General features: G+C 35.9%; 1 protein-coding gene and 1 pseudogene across 2 annotated transcripts in view; both read right to left on the bottom strand.

The window, feature by feature from the left end:
- Positions 1-3584: 3584 nt before the first annotated feature.
- Positions 3585-4419, bottom strand: LOC113927477 (annotated as a pseudogene).
- A 331-nt stretch (positions 4420-4750) lies between these two features.
- Positions 4751-17140, bottom strand: part of EFCAB7 (EF-hand calcium binding domain 7) — a 44185-nt gene continuing 31795 nt past the window's right edge. The window contains exons 11-14 of one of the 2 annotated variants that reach the window (XM_027603353.2): positions 13164-13312; positions 8257-8466; positions 5947-6054; positions 4751-4966 (exon numbers count right to left, since the gene is read on the bottom strand). In XM_027603353.2, coding sequence (XP_027459154.2) covers positions 4892-4966; positions 5947-6054; positions 8257-8466; positions 13164-13312 — 542 coding nt within the window. In that variant the 3' untranslated portion in view covers positions 4751-4891. The remainder of the gene's footprint in view (positions 4967-5946; positions 6055-8256; positions 8467-13163; positions 13313-17140) is intronic. The other variant, XM_027603360.2, reaches the window with a different exon arrangement.

Below are 17140 nucleotides of genomic sequence, written 5' to 3'. Positions count from 1 at the left end.
GCTAAATCCAATTTTTTGCAACAGATATTTAGAAAAAGGCACAGAGAAATTTACTTTTTAGCAATGCTGCATACTCATATCTGAAATTGCTAGAAAGCTTACAGCACTGGTATTCTATAACTGTATTTACGTTAGCCTCATTCAGATGACTGAAATTAAGCTGGCAATGAATTTAAGTTGGTTGATCTTATGTTAAATTGTAAAGGAAAGAATAAAATTAAGAATATGTATAAAATGTTGGATATTTATCAATTGTGTCTAAAAGAAATTGAAAAATGTTTTTCTTTATTTTGGGGGAATGGAGCCATACCTCTAACCACTTTACAATATGTAGGTCTTCTTTTTAACATTAATATATATCTTTATTTTTTTTTAAGATTTATTTATTTTTAGAGAGAGAGTGCACGTGAATGCGGGGGTGGGGTTGGGGAGCAGCAGAGAGGGAGGAGAAAAAGAGAATCTCAAGTAGATTCTCCACTAAGCGCAGAACCCGTTGTAGGGCTTGATCTCACCACCCCAAGATCATAACCTGAGCCAAAATCAAGAGTCAGGCGCTTAACTGGCTGAGCCACCCAGTTGCCCCTTAATATATAACTTTAGAACTGTTAATATTTAAAAAAAAAATAGAGAACCTATTTTTACTTTTTTTTAAAGTAGTCTCCATGCCCAAGGTGGGGCCTGAACTCACTACCCTGAGGTCAAGAGTGGCATGCTCTACGGACTGAGCCAGCCAGATTCCCCAAGAATCAATTTTTAAAGTACAAATTGACTTTGGTCAAATATCACAACTATAAGCCACTTGTGAATAAGTGGCATAAGAACTGAGAATCCTATTCTTCATCTTCCTTAGACAAAACTAGCCATAGTTAACAAGTACAGGTACTTTTAAGCAGCCAAAATCCTTCACCTCTTAGACTTTCAGCAACCATTCCTAGTCCAGCCCCCACAAACTGTCTCTCACATTAATTTCATCTGCTTTCCCTAAATCATTTCCACTATTTGCCATCTTTCTCCTCCAATCGTTACATAGTTCTTTTTTTTTTTTTTTTTTGGCCCAGAAATCAAGCTAAGCTGAGTAGCAAAGATAGGCTTTATGCTTCTAGGTAAAGCTAGCAGGGCCATCTTTATATGTCCTTATACCTGTAACTTCACAAAGAAGTGAGTCAGTATCTTTTTAAGAGCAGAAGACTTAATATCTACCTCACAAGTTAGAAATAATTTTTATATATTCTCTAATAGGATGGGTGAATATGCCTATGTATAGATAGATCCTTAATATACAATATATTTCACCAAAGCAGCCTTAGAAGTCATAAAGGACTTAACCCAGTCCTGAGAAATATTATCAATTGGTCTCTCTCTCTAATGAATATTATGAATAATAAGTAATATGCTCACCCTCTGGTGGCCAAAATCAGAAATATATTTTTATTTTCCTGGATTATATCCAAAATATGATTAGTGTGGTATATTAAATTTCTGTATCATATTCAACCTACACCAAAAATAGATCTAAAGGAAGGTTTCTGGCTTTATTTATTTATTTTTAAAGATTTTATTTATTTGACAGAAAGAGAGACAGTGAGAGAGGGAACAAAGCAGGGGGAGTGGGAGAGGGAGAAGCAGGCCTCCCACTGAGCGGGGGAGCCTGACATGGGGTTCGATCCCAGGACCCCGGGATCATGACCTGAGCTGAAGGCAGACACCCAATGACTGAGCCACCCAGGTGCCCCATTTCTGGCTTAAAAAAAAAAAAACCACATCTACTAGACTATCTAATGAAAAATCAACAAAACTATTAAATGTAGTTGTCTTAATCTGTTAATGACATGAAAAACAAAATCTGGGTAAATAGAATTTAATAGTAATGGGCCATTTTTTCTTATGTGTTTTTATGTGTATTTCTCATTTTTCCTAATAATTAGGAAAAATTCATACCGTAGGTAAGTTTATTTTAATTTTCTGCCCACTTTATTCAACTGTCCAGCAAATATTTATTGCATATCTATTATGGTTCTATGGTATATACTGGAATTATAACTGTCCCTGCTTTCAGCCTTTTACCTTCTCAGGTAAAACTAAACAGTAATTCCTGTACAGTATGAGTGCTACAACAAAGAATAAGCATGAGTTTTTAGGGCCACCAAAGTAGTCTTGGTAGGGGCTTAATCAGGGAAGGATTCTTAAAAAAAGTGACATACTCACTGAGACCTGAAGGAAAAAGAGGGAGTAGAGAGATAATTATTATTCTATAGAAAGAAACATGGCATCCGAAGGGCCTGAGGTGAGAGATAACGTGGAAACTGGGGGAAGCCACAGAAGTGTGGGTAAAAAGAAATGTCAGAGGTGGGAAGAAAATCTGAAGAATATCAGAAGACTTTAAAATATACACTACAGGCCGCCTGTGTGGCTCAGTAGGTTAAGTATCTGACTCTTGATTTAGGAACAGGGCATGATCTCAGGTTGCTATCAGTGATACAGCTGGAACCAAGATGGGGCTCATAGCCACATTTTGATCAAAGGTATTGAGAGATAGCAGAATATGCCACCCTAAAATGTGCCACTTTAACATGTGGATTGTTTTGAGCTGAAGGCACTTAAGACCCAACTGACTTGGGAAAAGCTTATTACCTCTCCCTTAACTGCCAAAAAGAATTTAGATAGATGGCCTGTACCAGGAAGAGAGCTATTACTAGAGATAATTTTTTATATCAGAAAGACTTATCTGCAAGGCATGGCAAACATTTGTTTACCATTCACTCTTCTCATCTTCCTGTGAATTGTCTTCTTCCCCTTTGAAGCCCCAGACTCCTATCCTCTCTCCTCTGCTCAGGATGGTATATAAGCCTCAACTGGTTGACTGCCTGTGAGTCTCATGTATTTGTCGGGCTCCCCTATGTACATAATGAAATTTCTTTTTCTCCTGTTAATGTCTTATATCTATTTGATTATTAGACCAGCCAATGAATCTAGAAAGTGAGGCCAGATACTTGGTTCCTGGACCTGTTTTGAAAGCAGAGGCAGAACTATAGTTGTATTAGTTGCATTATTAACTTAGCTTCACATTCTACCTTATTCCCTACTTATGTTTTATGCATCTCTTAACTTCATACATGATCAATCACTAACTTTGCCTTTTTTGCCCCTATTCCCTGTTCACCCACTGACTGTAGAAACCTAATGGGGACCAGATGGTAACATCCGTCTTGAAATTATCTGATGTATCTGATCATACCAGGTCCCAAATGGCACCTCATTGTCTGGAAGAATGCATACCTCCAGATTCTTTCAAGGCCTCTCACTTCATGGTTCAAGAAACTCTTCACCCTTCTCTCATGTATTCACCCTCCTTCCCCAAATATATATAAACTGTCCCTAGGCTCAAAAGGGTAAGGCAGCTTTGGGAATGATCTCCTGCCTTCTTCTTCAGCTGCTCTTCTGATAATAAAGCTCCCTTTGCTTAAAAACTGGGGTATCAGACATTGGCTTACTGTGTTACCAGGTGCTTGGACAAGTTTGAGTTCAGTAACAAAAGAAAGAAGGGAAAATTTTTTCCCAGCAACAACTTGAATGCCTTTAGTTAACTACTTCTTTGAGTAGTCTAGGGATACAACATCCTTTTGCATGAGGAAAGCTGAAATTCCATACAGGTGCCACAAGATACTATGCATGCTCTAGCCCAGCAAAATGTCTATTGCCACAAACATGGACTGAAACACATGCATTATAGTGTGCTTTCCCATCTCCTGGATGGCTAAGGCTCCAAGTTTTGTGAGTTAATGCCATTATATTACATTCTGTCCTGTCTCATCTTATAGATCACTTTTGGCAAGAAACAGGAACCCTGTTTCTTGGATACCAGAGGATACCAGAGCAGACTGTATAGTTGAAGAAACTGCATATACATTTTCTTTAGAGCACCAGTATTATATTTGCATGGCCTTTGACATCTAAGAAGATTGTGAGATTATGGTTCCGGTTAGAGATCTTCTCATCAGGGAAATCATTCCTGAATCTGTGATTTGCAATAGATTAAGTTTTCTCATTTGTTCAAATATCAAATCACTTATCAACCACTACCATCAGTTGTCATGTCTACTGTGCTATGGTGCATTAAGACAAGAATCCCCTCAGAAGTAAATTCAACATCCAACTCCAGACCCATTGCTCCAATCATACCTGCCTGCCAAATGGCCGCCAGTATGGATGATGGTATAACAGCTTCCAGGGCTTGAATACCTACAGGCCCAAAAGGGGTTGGAGAAGTAAGCATCAGATCAAAGCTGAAGAGGTGCAGCAGGAGGTAGAGGCCGCCGGTGGAAAGGCAGGTTGTGAAGGGGATATACATCATCAGCAGCAACAGTAGGAGCAGCAAAGAGAAGGGGCCCAGGAAGCCCCCTGATCCTCCCACAGCCACATGCCTGTGACCACAGTGGCATGGATGGGAGTCTGTGACCTGTCGGGCTCCTGGGACAGAACAGTGAGAAGACAGGGTGAGAGCCCAAGACACTAGCTGCAGCTGGCCTGTTTTCATTTTCTTTGAGTTTACTTTTGATAAGTAAGATTAAACCAAAAGTATACAGGATTTTGTAGAATTCATCGAATACTACTTTTTAAAAGCTTACCTGTGATTTTATTTTGATTTACTATTGGTAAATGAAATATGCCCAGATTTCCCATTAAATTAATAAATAAAGCCACACATTAAAAACATTATTATATTATTTATATTTTATATTTATATTTTAATAATAAAGTATATAACATGGGTATAAAATGTAAACATATACAAATTAAATAGATTATTGTTTATGTACATCAGTTAAATTGATTAGCACAGACTAAACCTGAAAGAATTCTTAGTTTGACAGCCTCAAGTAGAAAACAATATTTAAGATATAAGGGAATACACACAATAATATATCCATTCTTGTCGTTCATTCAGAGGCATTACATGTTGACAAACCTGCATATAAAAATAGAAAACTTTTACTTTCCTTTTATATATTGTTATTTTTGGCTAATTTTTAAACAGGATAACATTTCTAGACCCTATGCAAAAAATATCCCTGTGCAGATAAAATTCTATACCATTTGTCCTTAGTGGGTACCTACAATCTATGATCTGATGTCTAACAGAATGATCCAGCATAAATTCTACTCAAATATAGTAGCTGATATTTGATGTATATAAATGTGGGGTAGGAGTAGTAGAAAAGGGAGTAGTGGAAAAGGGAGTAAATACCCTTTTTTCACTAAACCTAGAGCATTTTCTAAAATCCTCATTGGGATTCTGTAGAATCTCTCCTCTTTATTCAGTTCTAGAATGTTTTAGGATTTCATGGACAGAATGAAGAAAAGAATAGAAGGCTTTTTCCTTTTTCCGTTCACTAGACCAGTTTCAGGGTCCCTGCCTTTGAACCCCTGGCTAAATTAGAAACCCACAGTTCTGCTAACACCAGAAACTACAGCTGCTCCTGGCTCTTGACTTAGATGGTTATCTAAAACTTAGAGGCATTTTCTCTTTCAGGTTACATTGGAAAATCTTAATAATGTAGATAAAAATATTTTGGATTAGCAAAATTCCCATTTACTATAAACACTACTTTGTCTTTCTATATGATGTTGCAAAGTGCTTTCATATACATCATTTTATTTTTATCTTTACATTAATGTTGTGAACTACCTAACACTAGTAATAGTAAATTAATTTTACATAAGAGACAGGAACAGAGTGGCTAAGTGAATCTCTCATAATCACTCAACCAAATAGTGAGAACTGGACTAGAACCAAAGTCTCCTAATATAGGATGATAATAATATGAATATCATATTTAGAATAATTTTCTACTTTATTTCATATTTCCACTTATTCATAATGCTATTAGTAAAATGCTTTTTCAAATTGATAAAACAAAAAGCTTTAATTAGAAAACAATACATTACCATTGTAGATTTTGGTGCCACTTCTACTGCAAATATGTTGAGTCCTCTGTTGTTTATGCAGTTTTTACTTAGCTCATTGTTGATGTGAATAATCACTTTATTATTTGACTATAAAAAAAATTTCATAAGTTGCTAGTCCTTTCTTTAATAAATACAAACAACATGACTATTACAAAACATTTTATAAGTCTTGTGATAGAGGTATTCAGAGGGTCTGCAGAAACATAGAAGATATTATAGAAACACAGAAACATCAGCTCAGACTTGGTTAGCAAGGAAGACCTTATGGAAGAACCAATACTTGAGATAATAGATCATAGATAATAGATAGCCTCTAAAATGGATAGGAAGCAAGAGAAAGCAGAATGAAGCTGGTGAATGAAAGAAATGTAGGCACCAAAGTATTCCCCTGCTAAGAAAGTGACAAGCACTCCCTAATGACTACAAAGGGGCAGTATAACATTAGACTGCCTGGATTCATTTCTCAGCTCTACTACTCAGCATGTGACCTTCTGCAAGTTATTTAGCGTCCCCATGCTTCAATTTCTTTGTGTGTAAAATGCAGTTAGTACTTACTTCATTGGGTTGTTGTGAGAAGTAAATGCGTTAATAAATGTAAAGTGCCTGACAAATGGGAAACTCTAAAATATTATTATTACATCATTTTGGTGCAGGGCAGTTTAATTTTCCTTGAGGGAAAGGAAGGAGATGGAGGGTTGAGAAATGATAGCTAACTACAGAACAGAGAAACTGTGGTAAGTTAGTGACTCCCATCACCCTTTTAGTTCTAATAAGACATAGAGGGCAGAAGGGAAGGCATGCTGGATCTTAGGAATCACCCTCCAAAGCTTTATGATCCACTTGAAGACTGGAATCTCCTAGCTGGGGACTCTTAACTGTTTTTATCAAGTCCAAGTCCTCTACCCCATTTTCAAGATAATATATATAATCTGGACCCATACCACCTATGTTATTTATCTTTGTAGTACTCCTCCAAATAAAGTTCTCTGTTTCTGCATAGAGGATATTCCCACTATTTCCTCTGTTCTTCACATTAACCCTCTTACATGTTACTGTTTCTCTGCTTCTAATGGCTGTCTCTGCATATCTTTTTTTTTTTTAAGATTTTATTTATTTATTTGACAGAGAGAGACACAGTGAGAGAGGGAACACAAGCAGGGGGAGTGGGAGAGGGAGAAGCAGGCTTCCCGCCGAGCAAGGAACCCTACATGGGGCTCGATCCCAGGACCCTGGGATCATGACCTGAGCCGAAGGCAGACGCTTAACAACTGAGCCACCCAGGCGCCCCATGTCTCTGCATATCCAATCCTAGTTTGTCTCCAATCCCATACCACAGTCCCCTTCCCCTCATTCACAAGTCCTTCCCCAACTTCTATTGTCCAAACTAACATCAACCACAAGAGATGCAAATACAGTAAAACTACTGCACAAATAAACAGTACTATATAATTTAACATTTAATTATTCTCTGATCTCTTTTGAGAGTATTAATTGTCTTCCCAACTAGTTCATAAACTCCTTGAAAGCAGAGACCATATTACATTGATAGTGGCCTCTATTGTGACTAGGAGAGTTAGTTACATAGTATATACTCACATTGACTCAATACTCAGCCAAACCTTAGCACTTTAAGAAATTCATGGTAAGCATAAAAATAATGTCTCACCCAGGAACTAAAAGAAATAAGCCAACAGTCCTAAAAATCCAGCCATCCTAAGATTTTTTTGAAAATTTATGTTTCTAGAAAGCTGGGTATCTCTAAGCATTTATGTATGTATTCTCTTGGCCTGCAATATCAGTAGTAGCAGGGACGGTAGCTAAAGTTAGCAATAAGTGGCTTGATAAAAATAGGTCCTGGGCAGTGGAATATATTAGATAAAATGATGACAGTCTACAGAATTTCTAATATTTCAAAGTGTGGAAAAAGTTGGGCTAAATTTTTTCTTTACTTTGTTCATATTTCTTTAAAACCCAATGTCTGTTATTTGAAACAGTTATGTATGTGTGAAGATTTTTAATAACAAACTAAATAAAACACTTTGTACCCAGATTATGCTCTATCTTCCGAGATCCCCAAACATATAATTTTCATAATACAATTATCTCAAACTTTTAAAAAATGCATAAAAATTATCATGCTCAGTTTGAATTAGAAACCTGAGAATTGCCCATTATAAATATTATTAAAATAATGTGATATTAATTACTGTGCAAGAATACAGTAAGAAAGAAAATGGAACATATTAGTAAACAATGGAGTTATGAGGAGAACCACCTCATAAATAATACCTTGTTTTCAATAACTGATGTTATCCAGGTGTCACACTTATACGTATGTACAATTATATTTTCATAGCCATCCATTACCCTGGCATCACCTTTGTTAAGGACAGATTTACAAATAGCCTTCTCAAGTTGCCCACTGCATGCCTCCATATGGACAGCTTTAATTCTTGGCTTGCATTTGTCTGCATAGATATCGATGATAAATGGGCATGCCTGATAAGAAAGAAAAAGTGAACCTTGTTTTAGCTTTCTGATAGAATTAAAAATAAATTATTTGTTATTGTTTATCATATGATTTAAGAAGATATACTCTACCTTCTAGCTTGTCCTTCTCATATACCTTTAGAAAGATTTTAGTACTATGAATTCGATAATAAAAAAGCATAAAATTATGATTTTTTGTTACCATATTAACTGACAATGTTCACAGAAAAGGAAAGAAAACTATAATCTCAAGTAAATCAGTAATCCTCCTATCAGCCCCCCACCACTTCAGCAACCCTCAGTTTGTTTCCTGAGATTAAGAATTCCTCATATCAGGGAGATCATATGATACATGTCTTTCTCTGATTGACTTATTTTGCTTAGCATAATACCCTCTAGTTCCATCCACATCGTTGCAAATGACAAGATTTCGGGGGGTTTTTTGATGGCTGCATAATATTCACATCTTCTTTATCCATTCATCTGTTGATGGACATCTTGGCTCTTTCCATAGTTTGGCTATTGTGGACATTGCTGCTATGAACATTGGAGTGCAGGTGCTCCTTCAGATCACTACATTTGTGTCTTTGGGGTAAATACCCAGTAGTGCAATTGCTGGGTCATACGATAGCTCTATTTCCAACTTTTTGAGGAACCTCCATACTGTTTTCCAGAGTGGTTGCACCAGCTTGCATTCCCACCAACAGTGTAGGAGGGTTCCCCTTTCTCTGCATCCTCACCAACATCTGTCGTTTCCTGACTTGTTAATTTTAGCCATTCTGACCGGTGTGAGGTGGTATCTCATTGAGGTTTTGATTTGGATTTCCCTGATGCCGAGCGATGTTGAGGACTTTTTCGTGTCTGTTGGCCATTTGCACGTCTTCTTTGGAAAAATGTCTGTTCATGTCTTCTGCCCATTTCTTGATTGGATTATTTGTTCTTTGGGTGTTGAGTTTGATAAGTTCTTTATAGATTTTGGATACTAGCCTTTTATCTGATATGTCATTCCCCCTGCACTATTCTTTTCTAATTTGGTCTCTCGCTTGTTTCTTTCAAAATGTTTTTTAAATGATTTTATTTATTTTCCATTTAACTAATCATTCTCCTTCGTGGAATGTAAATTCCATAAGGGAAGGAATTCTGACTATTCTATTCACCATTGATCCTCAGTGCCTCTTTATTACAGACTTACCACATGGTAGGCATCCAATAAATGTCTGTTAAATAAATAGTGAATTTATACATATTGATGGTCCTCTTCTTAGTTGGGGGACAAAAGATAAAAGTCTGAAGTTAATAGAACAACAGCAGAAATTTTTATTTTTAAATAAGTTTTTAATGATTCCAAACTTTGGCAATAATAAAGTCATTTTTATAAGAGAGACAGTAGAGTGACACATCATTGGCCTAGAAAACAGATCTATGTTTGTAACTGGATTTTGCCATTTGCTAGTTACATGACCTGGGGAAGTCACTTAACTTTTATGAAGTTTAGTTTCTTCATTGAAAAAGTAGGAATAAATAGTATATATTCTGCCAAGGGTTGTTGGAAATATCTAATAGGTAATATGTGTGAAAATATTTTGCAATGTAGAATTCTAAAAAAAAGATTATTTATGATAGTTATAAGAATATATAAATATATAAATCCTTTGTATTTATTTTATTTTAATTCCAGTATGTTAACTGTACAATACAGTGATTCAACATTCCATACATCACCCAGTGCTCATTACAAGCGCCCTCCTTAATCCCCATCACCTATTTTCACCAGTCCCTCCCACCTACCTCCCCCTACATGAATCCTTTAAATCAAATGTTACCACATATATATATCCCTATCACTAACAGAAATTACCCAACATTTTTATACCAACTAGTTGATTATGAATTGTTATTTTCTCCTTCTTGTATTACTGTTTGCTGGTGTAACATTCTCAATCCAACAACTCTATGACCCTTACTGAATGAGGACAATGTTTTCACTATTATTCTGTAAATCAAAAGTATCCATGCCAAGAATAGAATTTTTGGATGCCTCAGTACCAAATCTTGACTTAATGTTGTTTGTGGATGAGTCTTACATTAGAGAAAGAAACAAAAAACAATACCAGGCCTGACATACAATAAGTTGCCTAGTCTCTTGTAAAATCTGTTTCCTTACCATGAAATACGTTCAAATGACTAAATTGTGGCTCTCTCTCAGATATAGGAGAGTAAAATATATAAACTAATAGCTAGTATGCTTTTAGAATAACTGACTTTTTGAAAAATGCTATAGAAAAAAGGGGCATTTTTTCCCCCTCTGATCAAGTACCCTTTAAAAATGAAGAAGGGGGAAAAAAAACAAAAATAAAATAAAAATGAACAAGGGGCGTCTGACTGGCTCAGTCAGTAAAGCATGCAACTCTTGATCTCAGGGTCATGAGTTCAAGTCCCACATTGGGTGTAAAGCTTACTTTAAAAAAAAAAAAAAAAAGAACAACAAATACATTATTTGATACATAAAATAATGGCCATAAAGGAAGAGACTCGAAGTAAAAGAAGTTCCATTGAAGCTAATACACTATATTATAGATACTATACAAGTACTTTAAAAGCACTATAGAAACACTTTAGAAATATTATAGAAATACTTTTACCAGATCATTATACTAAACAGACTGTTCTGACTAAAGTCCTTACATAAAACAACAAAATAAAACAAATCTATGGAGAAGTTTAAGGATTCCATCAGAGATATGCAAAACCTGGCCTGCCAAATTCGGAAATGCTGTGTATGATCATGTTCTAAAAACCATGAGGGTAAGATCTGGCAAAACCAGAATGGCCACCTGGATACTAGATAAAATCCTCCATGAAACAACTCATTCCAATAGGAATAAATTGGCTATAATATTAATCACTGAGGAAAACCTTTCCTAAGATAATGAAAAATGTGGTTAGTCCATGCTTTATCTGTAAGTAAATTAACCTGGAAAAATTGTGGTACATAAACTGGGACTATGCTCCAGAAGATTCTCTAAGCATTTCCAAATTGATTTTATACAGTTGATTCTTTCTCTATGATTTATGAATATGTACTACTAAATATAGTACATTTATTTTCAGGATGGGTCAAAATATTTCACTGTTGAAAAGTCATAACCAGGGCACCTGGCTGGTTTGGTAGAGCATGTGACTCTTGATCTTGGGGTTATAAGTTTGAACTGCATATTGGTTTTACGATTACTTAAAAATAAAACCTTTATTTTTTTTAATTTTTAAAATTTTTTGAAGATTTATTTATTTGAGAGAGAGAGAGAGTCACACAAGTGGGGCGAGGGGCAGAAGGAAAGGAAGAAACAGACTCCCCACTGAGCAGGGAGCCGGATGTGGGGCTTGATCCCAGCCCCCTGAGATCATGACCTGAGCTTTAAGGCAGATGCTTAACCGACTGAGCCACCCAGGCGCCTCCAAAATAAAACCTTTAAAATACAAAACAGGGGTGCCTGGGTGGCTCAGTCAGTTAAGCATCCAATTCTTGGTTTCAGCTCAGGTGGTTATCTCATGGGTTGTGGGATCAATCCCCGTGTCGCGCTCTAGGCTCATGAAGGAGTCTGCTGAAGTTCTCTCTCCCTCTCCCTCTGCCCCTCCCTGTGTGTGCTTTCTCTCCCTCTCTCAAATAAATAAATAAATCTTAAAAAACATTTTTTTTTATCTCAGAAATCCTTCTTGCCTATGGTTTCAAAGGTCAATGGTATCAGTAAATGCTATAAAATATCTTAAATTGCTCTTGACTAATTTCTCATATCAAGAGGCATGTGTAGTAGATACAATATTATTCATAGATTAGATGCTGATTTTGCACCATAGGCAGAATGTAGGATTCACTGAATGTTAGGTTAAAGTAGGATATAAAAAGTTATTATAACGATTCACCTATTTTTAAAAATGGCAAAAAAAATTATAGATAACTTTTCAGAAAAGAGGTTTATGAGGGGTTTTGAATGATGTCAAAGCTAGAACTTAAACCAAAGTCTCCATACACCCAAAATTGAAAGTTTGTTGATGCTAGTGTTACCCTCCTAAGATGATTTATTTAGAGAAAGGACAGATACTATTTTTAAGAATATGAACGACAAAAGTACTGTTATCTGATGCATGGCCTGAAACTCATAAGTTCTTTATTTCACACCTGACACAAAATATAGAATTTAGAATTTAGAAGTCCTCATTTTTATTATTTCTCTGGTTTACTGAAACTCTTAATAGTGATAGCTAATACATACGCAATGCTATATATAAGCCAAGCACCATCCCAAGTGTTTTACAAATATTAACCCAAGAATCAGAATTCCACTTCTCATACAGACACAATCCCCTATTTCTTAGGCTTTATTCTGTTAGGACAAAGAATTCTCTATAGACATGAGACTTTAGCAACTAAAATAGCCATCACCAATTAAGAAATATAACTTTTTAATTACCAAATATTTTTCTGCATATCATATGCTCAAACTCCCAATGTTGGGAGTAACTAAATTTCAGGTAAGAACAGGAACTTGCATAAACTAGCAGAAACACACCGCTGCACTCACAATTCATTCATATATTTAAGTTCAAGGATCTGAGTGCCCAATTCAAAAGTCATGTGTCAGGAAAATGTTCATGGAGTAAAATATTATGAACATTAAACCCATTGTAAAACTTTCAGATTGCTTTACCTCTGTCAATTCCAGAGCTTTATTATAGCCCATTGAGTGCAGAGTTACCCAAAGGTCACGAGGATCTCCTTCTCGATCATTGGCTTCCATTAGATTCAGATCCATAAAGCCCTGTTTTGTTAGTTCATTCTTCTTTGTATCAAAATTGTCTGTTAAAACAACCAAAAGTTTCTTTGTTACATAAGTTTTTTTTAAGATTGATTTCTTTATTTCAGAGAAAGAGAGAGCAAATGGGGGGAGGGGCAGAGGGAGATGAAGAGAGAGAAGCAGACACCTTGCCAAGTGCAGACCCCAACGCAGGGCTCCATCCCACGACCCTGAAATCATGACCTAAGCCAAAATCAGGAGTCAGATACTCAACCGACTGAGTCACCCACGTGGCCCCTACATAATTTTAAAAGTCATACATCTAATAAAAGGACTATTATATATTATTACTCATATTTATTTTAAAGGATGCCTTCCTTATGAATCCATGAACAATATGAAAATGGCTCAAAACACGCTAGTGAGATACTGTTTCAATTTCCCACAACTCAGCACAAAGCTCCATCACAGAACATAATTTGGTTTTCAAAAAAATCAGAAGTTATAAATAATGCAAATATATTCCAAAATTAGAGGAAACTGTCATTTTTCTGGGTAAGTCCCAACCTGTTTGCTTATCTAGAGTATATACTGATACATATTTTTTAAAAATTAAAACTTCAGGGGCGCCTGGGTGGCTCAGTCATTAAGCATCTGCCTTCAGCTCAGGTCATGATCTCAGGGTCCTGGGATCGAGCCCGGCATTGGGCTCCCTGCTCAGCAGGAAGCCTGTTTCTCCCTCTCCCTCTGTCCTTCCCCCTGCTTGTGTTCTCTCTCTCTCTGTCAAATAAATAAATAAATAAATAAATAAAATCTTTAAAATAAATAAATAGATAAATAAATAAATAAATAAAAATTAAAGCTTCATATATGTTTACCACCTAAACCCAGGAGAACCTGGTTGAATTTGACATAATACCCCCCAAATTAACGGTGTTTCAAAAAGGGAGATGTGGATGGTGCCAGGTTTAAGGAGACTGCTAGATGCCTAATTATTCTAATTTTAACCAAATTGCCCCTGGTCCTTAAAAAACTGTTAGGTAATGGGAAACACTTTCTTTCATTATTATTATTATTTATTTGAGAGAGAGCGAGAGCAAAAGAGAGAGAGAGAGCATGAGCAGGGGAGAGGGAGAAGTAGATTCCCTGCTGAGCAGGGAGCCTGACACAGGACTCGATCCCAGGACCCTGGGATCATGACCTGAGCCAAAGGCAGAAGCTTAACCACCCAGGTGCCCGGGAAATACTTTCAATTCTATGAGTGTCCCAGACAAATAAATCTAAGTATCCATTTTAACATTATTTGTAAGCAAAACTACATTCACCTAGAAGTATCTACACATGTATAATTCCTGAATTTGTCTATTATATAGATAATAAACAGTTACTCATCATGGATTATATTCCATTAACTGCCCTACAAGAAGAAAGATTTTATTTTCCAGCTTCCAACTGTAATATACCCAAGGGAAATAGGTACTCTTTATTTGAGATATCTCTTTTGTATGCATTATTGTGAAAAAAGCAGCAGAGACATAACAATTTAAAACTGATTAATAGTTTAATAGTAGTATAAAGATTAATAGTATTAATAGATTAATAGTAAAATGTTTATAGAGTTTGGAAAGTGACAAAGAACTTTTGCAAAGAAAAAAGTAAATGCAGATTAAATTAGATCATAGAAATGGTAGCCATTAAACTGGGGGCTGGAGCTACAATATAATAAAGCAAGATGAAAAAAATAATAATTGATATCAATACAAAGAAATTATTACTTTCAAGGAAAATGTATCTAGATACTGTACTATAGAGACTATCAATAAGTAATCTACTTTTAAAACTTAAAATTCTCAATCCTCCATTACTTTTTTATAAATTCATTAATACCCAACCTCAAGACTTTCTTTAAAGCTATAGTACTCAAGACAGTGTGGTAGTGGCAAAAGATTAGACACATAGATCAGTGGAATAGAACACAGAAACCAGAAATAGACCCATACAAATATACTGAACTGATATTTGACAAAGGAGCAAAGTCAATTCAAAGGAGAAAGGATAGTTCTATCAATAAATGGTGTTAGAACAACTGGATGTCCACAGGCAAAAAATAACTATAGACAAGGACCTTACATCTTTCACAAAAATTAACTAAAATGGGTCACAGACCCAGAACACAAAATCTATAAAACTTCCGGAAGATAAAAGGAGAAAATCTGGGTGACTTTGTGTTTGGCTATGTGTTTTTAGATATAACACCAAAAGCACACAAACCAAAAGCATGACACATGAAAGGAAAAAATGGTTATTTCATTAAAATTAAAAATTGCTCTACGAAAAACACTATTAAGAGAATGAAAAGACAGGGGTGCCTGGGTGGCTCAGTCGTTAAGCGTCTGCCTTTGGCTCGGGTCATGATCCCAGGGTCCTGGGATCTAGCCCCACATCGGGCTCCCTGCTCGGCGGGAAGCCTGCTTCTCTCTCTCCCTCTCCCCCTGCTTGTGTTCCCTCTCTCACTGTGTCTCTCTCTGTCAAATAAATAAATAAAATCTTTAAAAAAAAAGAGAAAGAGAATGAAAAGACAAACCACATACTGAGAGAAAATACTTGCAAAACATAGCTGATAAGATTTGTATCCAATACATACAAAGAACTCTTAAAACTCAATAGTAAGAAAATAAACACCTCAATCTAAAAATGGGCAAAAGATCTGAAAGACACCTCACCAAACAAGATATACAGATGGTAAATAAGCATATGAGAAGATCATATGTCATTAAGGAATTGCAAATTAAAACAACAAGATACACACCTATATTCTAGGCTAGAATCCAAAAAACTACCACCACCAAACGCAAACACTCATTCCTTCCTGGTGGGAATACAAAATGGTACAGCCGCTTTGCAAGACAATTTGGCAGTTCTTTCAAAGTTAAACATAGGTTTACTGTACCAGCAATTACTGAATAGAAATGAATTGAAACAAGTTGAAAACTATATATGCACAAAAATATGAGCATGAGTATTTCTGTTATTAAAGATTTTATTTATTTATTTGACACAGAGAGAGAGAGAGCACAAGCAGGGGGAACGGCAGAGGAAGAAGTAGGCTCCCTGCTGAGCAGGGAGTCCAATGCAGGGCTCAGTCCTAGGACCCTGGGATCATGACCTGAGCCGAAGGCAGACACTTAACCAGCTGACTGAGTCACCCAGGCACTGAGGCACATGAGTATTTATAGCAGCTACGTTCATAATTACCAAAAATTCAAAATAACCAACATGTCTTTTAGGTGAATGAATAAACAAACTATAGTACCTTCATATAATGGAATTGTGCTAAAAAGAAATGAGCTATCAAGCCAAAAAAAGAAATCTAAATACATACCGCTAAGTGAAAGAAGCCAGTTTGAAAAGGCTACATATTGCATGATATTCCAACAAGGTACTTTGGAAGAGGCAAAACTATAGAGACACTAAAAAGTTCAGTGGTTGCTGGGGGTTTGAAGGGTTGAATAGATACATGAGTATGTAGAACACAAGGGATTTTTAAGGCAATGAAATTATTCTGTATGATACTGTAAATGGCAGGTACATGACATCATATATTTGTCAAAATCCAGAGAACTGTACAGCACAAAATAACCCTAATATAAGCTATGGATTTTAGTTAATAAAAATACATCAGCAATGGTTCATCAATTTTAACAAATGTATAAAGTAACACAAGATGTTAAAAATAGGGGAAATTCATAGAGGGTGGAAAAGGAATATATGGGAGATCTAGTCAATCTTTACTATAAACTAACTGCTCTAAAAATAAAGTCTATTAAAAAATAATAAAAATTAAGGTAATTTTAAGTTTTAAAAAGTTTATTAAATTATCTTACAGATAA

This window comes from Zalophus californianus, chromosome 4 (assembly GCF_009762305.2).
Source record: "Zalophus californianus isolate mZalCal1 chromosome 4, mZalCal1.pri.v2, whole genome shotgun sequence".
In the NCBI taxonomy this organism is placed as follows: Eukaryota; Metazoa; Chordata; class Mammalia; order Carnivora; family Otariidae; genus Zalophus; species Zalophus californianus.
This window is presented reverse-complemented; position numbering and strand designations above follow the sequence as displayed.